Source organism: Protomyctophum parallelum (genome assembly GCF_964188405.1).
Source record: "Protomyctophum parallelum genome assembly, chromosome: 1".
Classification (NCBI taxonomy): domain Eukaryota; kingdom Metazoa; phylum Chordata; class Actinopteri; order Myctophiformes; family Myctophidae; genus Protomyctophum; species Protomyctophum parallelum.
This window is the reverse complement of record NC_139697.1, coordinates 9,769,883-9,787,863: the sequence shown is the minus strand read 5'-3', so window position 1 is coordinate 9,787,863 and position 17,981 is coordinate 9,769,883. Positions and strand designations below refer to the sequence as shown.

Here is a 17,981-nt window from a genome sequence, read left to right as displayed (position 1 = left end):
CCATGACACTCACCTTATAGGCTACTTCATACAGTACTGTATGTGTAATGGAATGTCAAATGAGTTTAAGCCTTAGACAAAAATCATGATTGATGATGGGCTATAGTGTTGAATGGATATGCAAATATACAGCACATATGTTTTATAGCCTATAGCACTTACAATATGTTTTTGCTATAGGCCAACGAAGTCCACACCCACAACACCAGAGGGAGTGCAACAAACCATGTACAACCCAGATTCGGCACAAACAAGGGACTAAATTCTTTTCGCTCCTATGCCACCAAAATGTGGAGCGCCCTAACAGTCATTAAGACATGTGAATCCCTTGATTCCTTCAAAACCGCTCTCAAAGGGCACCTACGGATGGCTGCAATTCGAAACTGGCCTCTGTAAAATCTGAATCCCCCCCACCCCCCCCCCCCATTTTCCCTCACTGTATATTGTATCTTTTCCCTTTTTTGCTTCCCGTATGATGAATTCCTGTTCTGTACTTTAGCTACATAGAAATGTCTATTTGTATGTCTCTAAATGTTTGTATGTATTTAAATGTTTTGATGAATTGAACAATGTGGACCCTGTTGTAAACAAGTGTAATGCTTAATTGGGTCGTCCACTCACAGTTGACAGTCTTTGTATTGAGTTTGTGCTTAAAATGTACTGTAAATTCTACAAACTGTTAATACATATTTCAATCAATCAATCAAAAGCCAACATGCAGGCCTGATGATGCTGTTCAGTGTTCATACAGCAAGGTCATATACTGTAGGAGACAAATCAAAATATCACCTCAAATCAATACCCCCAATATGACGAGGGACATTGAATGAATTATAGTGTATTATAGGCTTATAGTGCTTGTTAGCCTATAGGCTGCACACACAGGTGAAAGAGACATATTTTATGGACAGGTAAAGGCCAGCGTGAGCCACGTCTCAACCAATCACAAGTCCAGGTCATCTCAGTCCTTTTAAATTAACAGCGTATGCTGTGTGTGAGTGTGAGACACATTGTCAGCTCATCCGCCTCTGCAGGACTGAAATACAGTTCCATTCGAATCTATTTAAAAATATATATAATAAATCTATTTCAAATTTAAGATATATAACTGATTTCTTTTTTAAAGGAATGGGTTCCCGAGCAATGCATTATTTGCCCAAATTCCTTCTCTTGCTGTTTGCCAGTTTGCGTTCTTTTGATTCCCTGTCCGCCGTAGAGGAGGATGCATACAGAGATGTGATGGGTGTCGTGTCGCCTGGAGAAGAGTATCTGACGGAAAACTCTGTTCGCTCGCTTTTTAATTTACTGAAGAAACGTGTGCAGTGCGGCGGCGAGGTGTCGTGTGAAAAGGTAAGTTTTATTAGACCCCCAACTCCGCAGTAGACAGACAGAGAGACGCACTGGAGAGGTCGAGGTCCAAAGGCTATTGCTGTTGCCCGTTGCTTCAGTGACTGGAGATCTTATGGATTTTTCTTTTTGTCATTTCATTTATTTAATATAAATATTGAACGTGGAATTGCAGTAGGCAAATTATGGACTAGCCCCTGCATGCATACTTTGGATAAAGGATCAAGACCGTATACTTGCAATATCTTCTCTGTCTGAACTTCTCTGTAGCCAAGTTTTGGCTGCAGATTCTTCTGAAAAGTTAATTAATTTATATAGCCTCTAATTCTTCAACATTATTTGCTGAACACAAGCCGGATTACATCGAGCGGAATATGGCCTAGCCCTAGCCTATCCTATCCTGGTTAATAACCATGCAGTGGTTATCATCATGATGCGCAAAGTTCGTTTTCAACTGTCGGACGACTCGGACTCCTTTCGAATGCCCTGTTATGGAACACCTTGGCACCTTTTACAGTGCTACCTTCTGCAGCCTGTTTGGTGGAACGTGTAGGCCTACAGGCTATAAAACTTGTATAATAAGGACCGGAATGACAGGAGGCCCTATATTGCCTACTAAATCAAATTACATTGAATATTTTGCTTTACAATCTAAATTAATTGTAGGCTGTATGTGTATGTGTATGTACTGTGTACACACACACACACACACACACACACACACACACACACACACACACACACACACACACACACACACACACACACACACACACACACACACACACACACACACACACACACACACGCACTATGTATATGGATATAATATGTATACCATAATATATAATATGTAAAAATCCTCTACATGGAGAAGGCTCAGCAATTTATAGACCATTTTCATTTGGATTTGTCATAGGTTAAAAGCAGCTGAAGGTAATGACAAATGTTAATTCTCTGTGTTTCATTTTAGTGTTTCAGCACTCTACACTTAATGGCACACAGATAACTGGACCCCTGGGGGTCCTTGATCATGGTTGGTTCCAGCATATTATCGATAGCTAATGTTCATCATTATGTAGCCTATAGTACAAAATACAAACAACTCAAGAACATGAGTATGAGTATGAGAATGGCTATATTTTGATTGATTCATATTTTTAGTTTTACTGTCTGTACAATAGCTAAAGGAATTCTTCCTGTGTGAAGTGAGGGGCACTCTTATCATCGTACATCATCATCTCATTCCATCCAATCACAATTTGTGTCCTCACTTTTGTCTTCAATATTTGTGTTTATGTTACCGGCCTCAGACCTAGGGGAGTCTGGGTCGGTACAAGCGATTCACAGGGTTGAATGCACTGTGAAAAACGAGGAACAGGACACGAACTTTAGTGTTGCTTTGCTCGGTCAGCAGCGGTTTATTACTAACTCAATGTCAACATTCATATTGTGCATTCAAGATCAAAATAATAATAGACACATAACATACTTCACAATAGCTTCAAAAATACAAAATACAATAAACCAAAAATAAAGTACACAATAATAAACCTTTTGACATCCTATCCAATCTGTATCTCAACATACAAACTTAACACTGTAATCAGAACACTCAGATTCCATTTATCATCATTAGCTCAAATACATTCAAATAACACGTACGTTTTCATTCAGACACGCACGCACGCACGCGCACCACGTGTGCTGTCTGTGTGGTAACACAGTGTAAAACTACCTGGCAGCAGCCATTATTCAACTCAATCAAAACAATAAAACTACTGATCCAAACTCACTTCAAGTACACTCAAAACGTTACTAAACATGTCACTGACAGTTCACAGTAGTTTCAACATCATTAGGAATGTTTAGATATGATTCTTATACCTGTGAAAAACGAGGAACAGGACACGAACTTTAGTGTTGCTTTGCTCGGTCAGCAGCGGTTTATTACTAACTGCGCATGCGTGGGACCGAGACTATAGGCAGTTCCTCTATGATTCACAGTAGCGCAAGAGCGCCATCTATTGACTAGGAAGTCTAATAAGATGTGGCATCTCATAAAAAAGTGTCAATAAATGTTAGAATAGTTCTAATAAATCTTTAAAAATGGGGGGTGTATGTTTTAGTGCAAAACTATAATAGAGGCTATTTCTGAACCCTCTACACTCTCCCCTGCTTCAAGAGATGTCTCCTGACATCTAGAACTAAACAAACAATGAGTAGTCAAGTCATAGTCAGGGAAAAGTCATCAGTCTAGTCTGTGTAGTGTCTGGTGAGGTTCATTGGAGTTAGTCAAAGTCTGTCAAGTCAGTGAACTTCAGTCAAATCCTATGTAAGTCTTCTGTCCTAATAAGTCCATTCAGTTGGGGTAGGGTAGTAGTAGGTTTGGGGCAGAACTGGGTAAGGGGTCATGGGGTAAGGCACACATGTGAACATGGCGTTTGCTTCGGGCCTCCAGTGCTGGTATGACGGCTGTCCGAAATGTTCATATGTGAATCTTTCTTTGGGTTTTACAGTCCGGGTGGACCTCCTCGCGGGCAGTTCCTCTCCACCTCGTGGCTCTATGTCAGGTTCAACCATATCCTCTGGCAACCCTGGACCTGTATCACCCTCGTTGTCATCCATCACAGGTTGTTCCTGGACATTCTCAGCAGGCAGCGTGTCAGCTGGTGTTGGTGCTTGTGCTGATGCTGGTACAACAACTGGAACAGCTTCCTCCTGCTGATGCATATCACCTGGTTCTGTAGTTTGTCTTAGAGGTTGGAAATCTGGTGCTACAGCTCTGAGATGATTGTGTGGTTCAGGTTGAGGCGCCTGATGTCTGACTGTCCTCCTTGTGTACACAGGTAACGATCGGAGGTTGTAGGAATATCCTTCCTCTTCAGCAGAATCATCCGATTCCTGCTCAGCTGTTTCTCTGTTGTTAGTCTGTTTGTCTCTCTGTTTTCTCTGTTTCTTTTGTGCATGACAGGGCTGCTCATCTTGTTCGAATGGCAAGTCATTTACAGATAACAGGAGGTTACGATGCAGAACGCGAATAGTTCGTTCTCCCTTTTCTGCTTGAACTTTGTACACAGGCCCGTCTCCCACCCGTTCAATGACTCTGTGAACTTTCTCCTCCCAGTAAGCACGGAGTTTGCCAGGTCCACCTCTCTCGGACAGGTTCCTGACAAGCACGCGATCTCCTGGCTGAAGTGCAATCCCTTTAACACCACGGTCGTAGTATTTTTTTCCTTTTGCAGAGCTCTTCTGGCTATTCTCTGAGGCGATCCTGTAAGCCTCCTGCATCCGAGAAGCCCATTTCTGTGCAAACTCCTGTCGACTCGACACCTCTTCCTCCTTTCTCAGATCAAAGACTAAGTCAATGGGCAAACGTGGGGCTCTTCCATAGAGGAGAAAGAATGGCGAATAGCCAGTTGCTTCATGTCTCGTACAGTTGTACGCATGGACGATGTGGGGCAAATGGTCTTTCCACTCAGCTTTTCTTTCCTCTTGGAGAGTGCGGAGCATCTGTAACAGTGTTCTATTCAGGCGTTCCACCGGGTTCCCCTGCGGGTGGTATGGTGTGGTTCGAGAATGGGAAATGCCAGACAGCTGTTGGAGTCGCTGGAATAGATTGTTCTCGAATTCTCGTCCCTGATCATGGTGTAACTTCTCAGGGTATGAGAAACGTGGGATAAAATCACTGAAGATTTTCTCAGCTGCTGTTTTGCCTGACTTATTCTTAGTCGGGTAGGCTTGTGCGAAGCGGGTGAAGTGATCTACCAGGACTAAAATGTACTCAAAGCCTCCTTTACTTGGCTCTAGGTGGAGGTAATCAATGGAAATAAGCTCAAATGGGGCACTGGTCGTGATTGAACCCATGGGTGCTTTTTCTGGGATGGTGGGTCGTTTCTGCTTAATACAGGAGCACTGGCGGATGACATAATGTTCTATTTCACGCTGCATGAATGGCCAATAGAACCTTTGCCTTGCCAGGTGAATAACTTTGTCAGCCCCGACATGACCCATGTCGTCATGCAGGTGTTTGAGCACAGTGGACTTCAGCTTACTGGGGAGAACGAGCTGTTTCCATTTTCCTGCTTGCCTGTATAGAATGCCTTTGTCCAGTTTGAGTCTGTTCCATTCATGTACTAGTCTCCTTGTCTCTTGTGGCATTTGTCTTTTGTCTTTGTCATTGGGGTTCCATCCCCTCCTCTTCAATGTCATCACCTCAGAGATTGCTGCATCCTCCTTTTGGGCCGCTCTGATGTCTTCAGGGGTGATAGTGGGGATTGTCACAGGTGGATCGTCGTCACCAGAAGAGAGTTGCAGTGCAGCCATCCATGGCACATCCTTCTCAGCCACTGCTTTGTTTCCCTGCCATATGGTGGAAACTACATCTGGGGGCAGAGTTTCAGTGTACTCCCCTATGTGACCATGAAGCTTTACTGGGTACCGTGACAGTGTGTCAGCGTCAGCATTCGCCTTGCCTGGCCTGTATTTTATGGTGAAGTGGAAATCTGCCAACTCACCCACCCAGCGATGTCCGACGGCGTTGAGTTTGGCTGTGCTCAACACATAAGTAAGTGGGTTATTGTCTGTGTACACGGTGAATGTGGGTGCATAGTAGAGATAATCCCTGAATTTATCGCAGATGGCCCACTTCAATGCCAGAAACTCGAGCTTGCCAGAATGGAGATGGTAATTCTTTTCTGCAGGTGTGAGTGTTCTGGATCCATAAGCGATGACGCGGAGTTTCCCCCCTTGCTGCTGATAGAGCACAGCCCCCAGACCTTCATTGGACGCGTCAGTATTTAACACAAAGGGCAAATTAAAATCTGGGTAGGCTAAAATGGGTGGATTGGTCAACATGTCTACGATGCGAGAGACGACAGCACTGTGTTCGGGGGTCCACTGGACAGGTGTATTAGAGGGGAGCTGGCCAGGCTTTGTGACTTTTCTTTTGTGTGCAACGTTGTTATCTTTAACAGGTCTCTGGTTGGGCAGACTGGGACCCTCTGCAAGCTTGAATAGTGGCCGTGCAATCCTGGAAAAGTCCTGTATGTAGGATCTGTAATAGCCTAGGAAACCTAACAGACTTCTGACTTCTCCCACATTCTTCGGCTCTCTCTCTTTTTGCTGCAGCACTGCTTCCAGGTCTTTCGGGTCTATCTGGACACCTTCACTTGTCACTAGGCGTCCGATGTATCTCACTTCTCGTCTGAACAGCTCACATTTCTTTGGACGTAACTTGATGCCATGCTCTCGCAGGCGGCGGAGCACTTGCCTCAGGTCCTCCACGTGGTCTTGGAATGATTTAGAAAAACAGAGAGTGTCATCCAAATAAGGAGAGCAGCATTCGTCCCTCATGCCCTCGAAGACACCCTCCATACATCTTTGAAAGGCCGCTGGAGCGTTGGTAAGGCCAAAGGGTAGGCGAAGCCACTCATATAATCCCCAAGGAGTACTAAAAGCGGTCAGGTGCCTGGAACTCTCGTCGACAAAGCCCTGGTGGTACGCGCTGCCTTGGTCGAGTATTGAGAACCAGGAGTAGCCTCCCAGGTTATCCAGCAGGTCTTGAATGCGCGGAAGCGGATGACGGTCTGGGACAGTTTTGCGGTTTAACTCCCTGAAGTCAACGCATAGACGCAAGCTCTTATCTTTTTTTCTGACACAAACCACGGGGGATGAGTACGGTGAAGTGGACTTTCTTATCCAGCCATGGTCAAGCAGGTTCTGCACATATTCTTTTACCTCTCTGTACAGGGGTTTCGGGATTGCATTGTAGCGTTTTTGGACTGGTGTCTCATCATTTAGCTGAATTTTGAGTTGCAGGTTTGGGATGCAACCTATGTCAGAGTCATTCTTTGCAAAGGCATCTGACTCATCGTATAACATGTCTCTGGCTATCTCTTGTTCCTCCTCTTCGAGGTGTGACAATTCAATAGGTGGGTGCCATTTATCTTGAGTTAGAGCGGAGCAGGTTTGAACAGGGGAACGGTTTATGGGCTTTGGGTTGTCGGTGGAATGGTTAATGGGTTTGGCCTCAGTAATTTCCTCAAGTGTGCCTAAAATGGTTCTCTGTGACAGATAGATGTCATGTTTAGTGACATTCTGAATAGGGATTTTTGCCGTTTTAGTTGAGCCATTGGGGACATCTACTAAAGTGGGAAAGGGGTCTAAACCCTCCGGGCAGTTGTTCTCTGTGCTCGGCTCAAATAGCATTGTTCCGCCACGGGGCCATGCTCTGACTCTGCACTTCACCTCACATATTTGACCAGCAGGAATAGTTAGTCCTTTCTTTCCAACTCGCACAGTGTACTGAGGAGGTGTTTCATCAGGGGGCAGTATCTGGAGAACAGAAACAAGGGTTTCCACTGTGCTTTCACTGACACTCAAGGCTTCCTTCAGTATTGCAGTCATATCCACCTGTTCTTTGTTCTCTTTGATCATCTCTGCAATAACATTGCTACCTAACAGGGGACAGTTAACACAGTTCTGACTGATTAATATGGGCACCTGTATGTCAGCATGTCCATGGCTCTCACTGTGTATCTGTAAGTCAACGTAAGCCCATCCATCAAAGGGAACCGATGTACCATTTGCTGCAGCTATTTTGAGGGGTTTATCTGGGAATAGGGAGGAGAGTGGCTGTATTATGACACTAGGCAATGCTTCCTCTACCCACGCCCTCCCCACCATAGTCACTTGGGCCCCTGAGTCGAGCAGCATTTGGAGAGGGACCCCATTGATTGCACATGAGACCATACATCGCTTGCCAATTAGTTGTGCTACACGTTTTCTTGGTGTTGCCTGGCGCTGTGTAGTCTTTGGTTTTCCTGGGTTTACCGTTTCAACTAAGTTAACCTGTACTGGAGACTTGTTACTGGCGACGGTCACTGGCAGCCTCACTCCAGTGACCTCCTCTCGTTTCCCGATGCCTTTCTCTGCAGACAGCCAACGGCTCTATGTCCTTCCTGACCACATATGAAACAGTGAGGGCAATGTTTAATGTTCTTTTGCACACAATCCTGACATCGCCCCCTGGTTTCAGCTGTTTGGGATCTAATTGAGGGTTGGTGCGGGGTTGGACCTGGGTTCACAGGAGTCGTAGATTCTGTGGGTTTGACAACCTGGGCAAAGTATTTGGTCAGTGAGGACACTTGTGCGGTCAGTTCTAGGATAGCAGCACGGTTAGCCTGTAATTCAGAGTCAACTTTGGTCTGTTTAGTCTGGTCAGTCTGCTCAGTCTGAGCTGTACTTACAGTTACTGGTCGGGGTTTAATCACAGTACCAAGGCGTCTTAACCTCTCTGCCTCCTCACTTGTGGACTTAGTGATCTGTTCTAGGAGAAGGTCATCATTAACCTGCAAGTCTGTGAGGAACGGTTTGAGATCACATCTGACATGGTTATTTTTTTCATTCAACCCTTGGTAGAGTGTGTGAAGGAATGTACCCTGAACAAGCTTTCTGTCATAACAAAAATCTGCACCTGGCTGTTGTGACTCAAAAACAACTCTCTGTTTTAGACCCATGATTCTATACAAAAACTGCTGTGGGCCCTCTTTGTCTTGCTGTCTGGCAGTACTAAGCTCCTGAAAAAGCTCAGTGCTGTTTTTGTCTCTGATATGGGAACGGAGAAACCGTTTTAACTCACTCATAGTAAGGTCATCTTTGTTAGTTAACATTTCTCTGAATGTACCAGGTTTAGTTATCTTAAGCACAGTGCGGATTATCTCTGACTCACTAAACCCTTCATGTAACCCTTCATCCATCTGTTTACAAAGGCTACTGAATGACATTTCACACCCTGTGTCAGAAATCTGTCCACCATGAAGTTTAAACTCTCTACGTGGAAACAGAGCAGCTACATCAGTCAATCTCACCACCTGCTCACCACTACTGGAGGACGGACTGGCACGGCCAGGAGGGGCACCACCTGCACTGCTGGTGATGGATCTGGCTGGCGATGAAGTGGCAAGGTTCCTGGTTGGTGCGCTAGTGTCTCTGTCCATAGTCGGTTGAGGTGTGTGAATGTCTCTTTCCCTGGGTTGGGACAACAGGTGACTGTCCATGGTCACTGTAGTTGAACTGGTCTGTTGGGTCGCTGCATCGTCCGTCTGGAGGGGTGCAGCCTCGACCACTCCTCTCACGTCAGCTCCTACCACAGTACCTCTTCCATCCAGGGGTCGGAACATGTCCTCGATCATGTCGTTGAGGGGAAGGATTTGAGACATGCCTTCATCCTCCATGACTTTCAACTTGTCACTTTTCAGGTAGTCGACAATCAAATCATACAGTTCTGGTTCACTCAAAGCCGCAAGCTCCTCAGCGTCTCTGTATTCATCAACAGCACTGGCAACAGTCTGTAGCTGACTGGTACTCAAGGCTAAGAGTCTCTTTTGGATCGTGAATATCAGCATCCTTCGTGGGGTTGTGGTAGTAGCCATCTTCAGCGCCCGTGGTCTCTACTCTCTGGATGACGCACAGCAATGCAGCCTTCCCTGAAGCTTTAGACACAGGTTCTCTCCGTGGCAGTTCCCACTTTCCCAGCTAGGTGGCGCTGTGATCCCGGACGAGCCCCCAATTGTTACCGGCCTCAGACCTAGGGGAGTCTGGGTCGGTACAAGCGATTCACAGGGTTGAATGCACTGTGAAAAACGAGGAACAGGACACGAACTTTAGTGTTGCTTTGCTCGGTCAGCAGCGGTTTATTACTAACTCAATGTCAACATTCATATTGTGCATTCAAGATCAAAATAATAATAGACACATAACATACTTCACAATAGCTTCAAAAATACAAAATACAATAAACCAAAAATAAAGTACACAATAATAAACCTTTTGACATCCTATCCAATCTGTATCTCAACATACAAACTTAACACTGTAATCAGAACACTCAGATTCCATTTATCATCATTAGCTCAAATACATTCAAATAACACGTACGTTTTCATTCAGACACGCACGCACGCACGCGCACCACGTGTGCTGTCTGTGTGGTAACACAGTGTAAAACTACCTGGCAGCAGCCATTATTCAACTCAATCAAAACAATAAAACTACTGATCCAAACTCACTTCAAGTACACTCAAAACGTTACTAAACATGTCACTGACAGTTCACAGTAGTTTCAACATCATTAGGAATGTTTAGATATGATTCTTATACCTGTGAAAAACGAGGAACAGGACACGAACTTTAGTGTTGCTTTGCTCGGTCAGCAGCGGTTTATTACTAACTGCGCATGCGTGGGACCGAGACTATAGGCAGTTCCTCTATGATTCACAGTAGCGCAAGAGCGCCATCTATTGACTAGGAAGTCTAATAAGATGTGGCATCTCATAAAAAAGTGTCAATAAATGTTAGAATAGTTCTAATAAATCTTTAAAAATGGGGGGTGTATGTTTTAGTGCAAAACTATAATAGAGGCTATTTCTGAACCCTCTACATTTACGTAATGTTTGTGTTTACACAAACACTCAAAACTGGCCATTGTCAATAGCATTTAATGTTTGTGTTCGGACAAACGCTCAAATCTGGCCATTCATTGTCAATGGCATGAATGTTTGTGTTAGGACAATGTTTGTGTTTACACGCACCCTAAAAACTGGACATAGGAGGGGCTAGCGCCCCTCAAAAAGGTTTTGAGAATGGGGGGGGGTCTAATCAAATGGTGGTCTGTGACCTATAATATATATCAAATTGGGAGTTGTTGAAATAAAAAAGGTTGGGAATCATTGTCTTATGTAAAACTAAAGTAGAATCCACTTTACTGTATTTGGCAGGTGTGACCGACTAGTCACTACCCAGGGCAAGGAAGGGCACAACACAGGGCAGCTTTCTTAAGTAGACAGTTTTATTCCTCCATGTGCAAGGAATAACACAAAATGACACTTTACACAGGAAAGCTGTCCGGACAGAAGCTCTTTTTGAGTGTTTGTGGAGATGACTGATTTAACCTGTTGTGCCTTGATCAAGTCCATGCATAACAGGTGCGAAGCCACACCCAGCTCTGAGTCCAGTTCTAGTTTGACTCAGGCCAGGTGTGACTGCTTGAATCAGTCATCCTCCATCTCACAGCAGATAATTCATGTTCTGATATCATTGCATGCTAGTCAACAAAGGCAGCACGCTGTAACAATAAGTCTAATCAATAAAGAGAACCTATTAAATAATAAAGGGAATGAACTGACCAATTGAGGGAACCTGGACGACAGCATCTAGCTATTCTCAAATAACTATGGTATCTATAGTAGTGATGTAATTGTAAGGGGCTAAAAAGTAATGTAAATACAATAAAATTAACTGTACAGCCAGCGTAAGAGTTTAAATGTTGCCTGTCTCCCCTATAGGTTTATTATTTACTGTAAATTTCCAGGGTCAGGTGTCAAATAAGGCAACACCCTACAATCCAACTACTACAGTATGTGTTTTCAGACTTGTCCCACTGCTGTGCTGGATGAGTAAACAGATGATCATTAGTTCATGAATCGTCTTGTTATTATCCTATTAGTTTACCGTTCTGGACTTCACATTGAACCTCATTAGCTTCTTGTGCATGTGCTGCGCGCGTGCGGGGCCTGCGGGCGTGTGTGTGCGTGTGTGTGCGCGTGCATGCGTGTGTGTGTGTGTGTGTCAGCAGTTTATGGGTATATCTGCCCTCGTGTGCTCTCCTTATCTTTGTCTGGGTCAGAGTGAACTGCACATCTAAATCATTAAAATGTCCTAAAATCTTATGAGGAAGGCAGTGCACAAGCAGCAGTATCACAAAAGGAAATATAGTCTGGCAACTAGTAATGCTCTATTTCCTTTTGTTTAACCTCTGCATGACAGTAAAATATTTCCCTGCCTGGCCAAAGTCTATGCACACCGCAGAAGGTCAAGACAACCTCGGTGACATCCGCCAAGGTTCCTTTATGCTTTCCCAATCTCACTTATCTTCACCAGCTGTCAAAAAGACAGCAGATCAATGCACAATGCAAACATACACTGTGTGAAAAGAGGAGTTAACAGGCAATTATGGGCACTAACTTTGCTCGTAAACCTCAAGTTTAACGGGCATATACAGTAATATATGGGTGTGATGGTACAATTCAGGAGTTTACGGGAGTTTGTTGGAATGTTTCCTGTAATATACACATCCGTATTCCAAGCTTTTTGCGCAGTGATACATTCCCTATACTCAACCAGCTACTTAAAAGACCCCAGGGTGCTTTTGACGAAAGTTTCAGACCCTCTTTTTTTTAAGACCCCTATTTTTTAACAATTCTTCTTACAACCACGATCTTAAACAGATAATGCTCCAACCATTGTGTGCACACAGCTGTGGCACAATAACTCCTGTGGGAGTTTCTCAATAACCTATGACATGTGTATAATCTGTCACATTATACTCCACATATAAGAAAAAGACAAGACAAATAGAAGTGAAACACCATAATAATCGTTGGGGTGAGATTCCATATCATGTCATTCTCTAAGAGGAGCCGTAGGTTCAAATAGACCTATTTATGGTGTACTTGTGAGCTCATTCCACTATGAATGTTAAAGCTCCAAGGCCGGTGTTTTCATTCCTCAGACATACAGTTTTTGTAAATATTCTTGTTAGACGTTAGAAGAAGTAGTCTACTGTGTTTATTATGATGTCTTACTTGTTCCCATATTTTCTTTTTCTTATGTGTGTGGACTATGGCAATATGTACAATAACCACCTTTGGTGAGCGGCATTTTAAAGCGGTGTGTGTGTGTGTGTGTGTGTGTGTGTGTGTGTGTGTGTGTGTGTCTAGTGCAATCTGACAGAGAACATTTACCAGCTGATCGGCAATCACTCCATCCATGATGAAGGACAAGAAAGAGGGGACAAACTTCTAGTCCGTGTATCAGAGCTCAGCCACTTGGCAGCTGGCTGTGTGTTCTATCTGACCTCTCCTGCCAGGGCCTGTACAGCCATCGTAGAGGGAACGTGGGGCAAAGAGACTGAACACCTGCTACACAAAATCACACTCCATGAACACCAAGATCACTGGCACCAGGAGAGAGAACCTGATCACGAACCTGGTCATGAACATAAGCACATAGACGTACAAGGAATGGAGCTTCTGATTCAAGAAATAGAGGTGCACTATAAGACCTCAGACCATGAGGTGAGCATGAGACTATTGCATTACTGTAAATGCATATGTATAGTAGCACTCAGCCAAGACCCGGCCCACAACAGCCCTGCCAATTGGGATCAGCCCTATTGGCACGACAGGTTGTGCATCGGTCTGGCGAGGAGACTGGGGTTCTACTAGTAGCATTGCTAATGGGTTGGCCACAAAAGCACCTATTTTTTATTTATTTTTTAACTTTATGATAGGATAGAGAAAAAGGAAACTGGGGAGAGAAAAGGAGGTACACACACAAGTTACACAACACAAGTTTCAAGACAGAATTGAACTTGGAACGTTGCGATTATGTGGCCAGTTGCAGGATGTTGCAGAGCTGTTGAGCTCAGCTCAAAACCTCTCTTCTCTGTTTTATCATTGTTATGTAACCAGGGCTGTGTTAGACCAAATGACATCATGCTGGAGGTCAATGCATCATCATCATCATCAGGCACAGGGCAGAAAGTGGAAGTGGGTGCAGTGTTGGGTCGTGTCTTGTACCATGTGCTGCAAGGTCACTGTATCAGCAGCCTGCCTGAAGAGACTTTCTTCCTGGATTACATCATGCAGCGTAAAGGGTCGGATAACTTCACTGTCCATGGTAAATATACGGATATGTGGCGGCAGACGGACATTTTTACTTTTACGCAGGGCCTACTAAATTAGTTTGTGTAGACTACAAACGTGACATCCTCCATGGACAGATTAGTATAAAACTAATCAATATAACAGGCTGTTACCTGTATGGTAACATACATGTATATGTGCCGTCACTGCCGTGGTCTCTGCCCTTGTAAAACAAAAAACAATATACAGTATATAATCAACTGAACATATATTTTTTGTTTGATTAAGTAGTAGATCCTTGAGGCAGGGCATGGGTATTCAACTGATTGTGAACGAGAGACCACCACCAGGCTTTTAATCAACAAATTACATGCATTACTAAATGCATGGTCAGGGACCACATGCTAGACCTCCACGGACAACCAGTTGAAAACCCCTGCTTTAGGGAGAGCATTTCTGGAACAAAGTTAAAACGGTATTGAAACCCCATATTGTAAAAATGTCTTGTGATCTTGTGTTAAAGCCAGTTTGCATTTGTGCTCTGTAGACCTAGAAACTCTCATGATGACATTGGGCATTGGCGCTAGCAATGAGGCTCACGAGGATCACGAGGATGAGCAGGATGAGGGATATGGGAGAAACAACACATGGGACCAGGTACACCACACACACACACACACACACACCAGCTAATGCGGTTCATTGTGAAGTCCAAGAAACTAAATTGTCTTGTTTTCTGTCTTCCAGCGTTGTTTCTCAGCTGAGGAGCTGGTACTGATCCACAGCATGGGGGGAAACACCACCGCCGGTTCTGTCCTGGATCGGTCCGACTTGGGCCGGCTCAGCCCAGCACTGGTTCAGCAGATCCTGAGTGGGGCCTGTGGTGAGGGCACCGTAAAACCACCAGCACCTGCAGACCAGCTTACAGAGACTGAGAGTGAGTACAGACTTATATATAGGCTACAGAAGAAGCTACATTTCTCACCACAGACGCCATCACAAATATCAACCATGATCTTGATCTATCTCTCTCCCTCATTTTTCCACTCTCCCCTTCTCTCTCTTCAGAATACATCTATGCAACCATAGCCAACATTGTGATCACACTAACCTCCATGTTTGGCATCGTGGTGTTGCTGTGTACGAGCTGCTCAAGCTTGTTCCAGTTGGCCATCCAGTTTAGCATCAGCCTGGCTGTTGGTTCACTCACAGGGGATGCTTTACTGCACCTGTTACCCATGGTGAGTGGAGAGTCTAGATACCTAGCTAGACAGACTGAGAAGAGGTAGCCCTGTTACCCATGGTGAGTGGAGAGTCTAGATACCTAGCTAGACAGACTGAGAAGAGGTAGCCCTGTTACCCATGGTGAGTGGAGAGATACCTAGCTAAACAGAGCCTGGAGGGGGTACACTCGTAATCTTAAACATTAGAGCTGTCTCCTCATATGATAATAATAATCAATTAATCTGTCATTTTGGTCGTAGTTGACAAATACTTTGTTAGTCAATTAGTTTACTAAAAGTCACAGAAGTGAGTGGCACCTTTGGGGGCACGCACAAAGTCCATAGACTTGGCCACCACATGATGATGATGGGGGGGCATGCTGAAAAACATGGACCATTTCCACATAATTATACGATGTGGCCTTCTAGAAGAGCACTTGTGTCTGTCCGCAGCTAATTATGCAAGTCTCTCCAAGTTGATTTTCATGTTATACTGAATAAATTAATTGGAACCAATTTCTTCCTCAAAAGAAAATCATGGTATGCTTTGGGAAAATGGTCTGCAGTAATGTCTTGTATACGATACTATGATGAATCATAGTGGGCTAAACATTCCAGACCACCAGTATGAAAGGTGGAACATTTACTTGAACAACAGCTGTACTGGTCAGTTTTTTTGTGACCATTACTCAAAGGCTCAAAGAATCAAAGGCTCAAAGACAACCTCTGTTGGTCTGTGTTCAGTTCCTAGGCCTACACGTGCACTCAAATGGCAATGAGAGCCACGGTACCAGGCATGGTAAGGATATGGACTACATATACAAGATGCTGGTGGTGATGGCTGGGATCTACTACTTTTACCTGATGGAATGTATCTTTTCTCTGGTCACTCGTAAAGAAGACAACCATCATCATCATCCTCATCATCACGGGGTAAGGCGTGCACACACAAACACACTTTCTTAAACTGTGTGTCTTTTATTTTACATTCTGCCTTTAGTGGATTACTCTCTTTCACCGTCTCTCTTTCTTTGTCTCCGTCTCCAGGAGGAATCTGATCCTCATCACTGTGATCATGGCAAGGTTATACAAATGTACCAAAAAGAGAAGGAAAAGAACCAGTCGGCATCACAAGTAGTCCTGGTGAGCGGTTACGCACCCACGCTCTCACACACACACACACACACACACACACACACACACACACACACACACACACACACACACACACACACACACACACACACACACACGCACGCACGCATGATCAAAACACATTTTGTTCCATTAATCACTATAACCAACAATGTATATAATAATAACAATAATAAAATGTATCTATTTCAGTTTGACCCTGAAACAACAAGTCTGAACAAGTCTCCAATGAAAGAGCGCAGCAGAGGTGAGATAAGCTGTGTGTGACACACAGGCACACCACAGCATTTTGATGAATTACTATCCCACCTCACTTAGAGGAACTCTAATTGAAACACTAATCTCTCTGTCTATGTGTATGTCCCTGTAGAAGAGCGTCTGCTGCCCTTCATGATAACCATAGGCGATGGGATCCATAACTTTGCAGACGGTTTGGCCATTGGTGCAGCTTTCTCTCTATCGTGGAAATCAGGCTTGGCCACATCACTTGCCGTACTCTGCCACGAACTACCACATGAACTTGGTAAGAAAAAGAAAAGAAAGCAGAACACACAACTTAGATATAGACAATATTTTGACCTTAGAAAGCTTTTCAGATTATGATGACATGTCATCAGCATTGTTTGAATAATCACAATTTAAAATTAGATTATCTTATGAAAATAATGTGAAGTTTATATCAAATATTTACAAGAACAATAGCATTAAATATCAAATAGCAACTAACCCCTTTGTTTGTTTCTTTCTAGGTGATTTTGCCATATTGCTTCACTGTGGTATTTCTGTACGTAAGGCCTTATTGCTGAACGTCGGCAGTGCCTGTACATCTTTCATAGGCCTGTATATTGCTCTGTCTGTGGCCACTGACCTCGCCACCAAACAATGGATAGCTGCAGTCACTGCAGGACTCTTTTTATATGTTGGACTGGCTGATATGGTGAGTGTTTCGTGTGTCTAATTAATTAAACAATAGACACCTGCCAAAACGGCTGGATTGTTTATATATACGTGACAGTAAGTCTATGAAGCATGTGTCAAATATTTGTTAGATGCTCAATGTGTGCATGTCAGCCACTAGATGTTTGCTAATCATTTCCCCCCTCCTCTAACCCTGCCCTCTTTTTTTTATTCTTCCTCTATCCACCATCTCTGCTCTCTATCTAGCTGCCAACGATGGTCCACATAAACTATGAGAGACCCTGGCTGATGTTTCTCCTGCAAAACCTAGGTCTGCTTAGTGGCTGGGGCATCCTACTGCTGCTGTCACTATACGAGGACCAGATAGGCGTCTAGATCAAAGGAAAGAGATGGACAGAGACAGTCACAGACATACAAACACAGAGGCCACGGGAATGAGTACGTGTACGTCGAACAAAATCTGGTCTTCTCAGTAGACTGGTCATTCTACTTTGGGATTATTCAAAGAGAGAGGAAGACAAGATATCACATATTCTATACAGTGGGAAGAACATGGATGGTTCAAGACAGTGAAACGAATCCATACATGCAATTGCACACACACGTGCGTGCGAGTGCATACATACATGTA

General features: G+C 44.1%; 1 protein-coding gene across 1 annotated transcript; it reads left to right on the top strand.

Annotated features, from left to right (window-relative positions):
• Window positions 1-1,223: 1,223 nt before the first annotated feature.
• slc39a4 (solute carrier family 39 member 4) lies at window positions 1,224-17,981 on the top strand. Its single transcript, XM_083772059.1, has 12 exons — window positions 1,224-1,350; window positions 13,128-13,484; window positions 13,881-14,088; window positions 14,602-14,711; window positions 14,802-14,991; window positions 15,123-15,295; window positions 16,022-16,210; window positions 16,325-16,420; window positions 16,625-16,679; window positions 16,803-16,955; window positions 17,182-17,369; window positions 17,597-17,981. The coding sequence occupies exons 1-12, from the start codon at window positions 1,240-1,242 to the stop codon at window positions 17,723-17,725; spliced, it is 1,959 nt and encodes a 652-aa protein (XP_083628185.1). The 5' UTR covers window positions 1,224-1,239; the 3' UTR covers window positions 17,726-17,981.

Excerpts from the sequence above, each read along its gene's own strand:
- slc39a4 (XM_083772059.1), top strand. The coding sequence starts at position 1,240 with ATGGGTGTCGTGTCGCCTGGAGAAGAGTATCTGACGGAAAACTCTGTT. Across the intron at positions 1,351-13,127 it reads GCGAGGTGTCGTGTGAAAAG|TGCAATCTGACAGAGAACAT; the intron begins GTAAGTTTTATT and ends GTGTGTGTCTAG. Across the intron at positions 16,421-16,624 it reads CGGCATCACAAGTAGTCCTG|TTTGACCCTGAAACAACAAG; the intron begins GTGAGCGGTTAC and ends TATCTATTTCAG.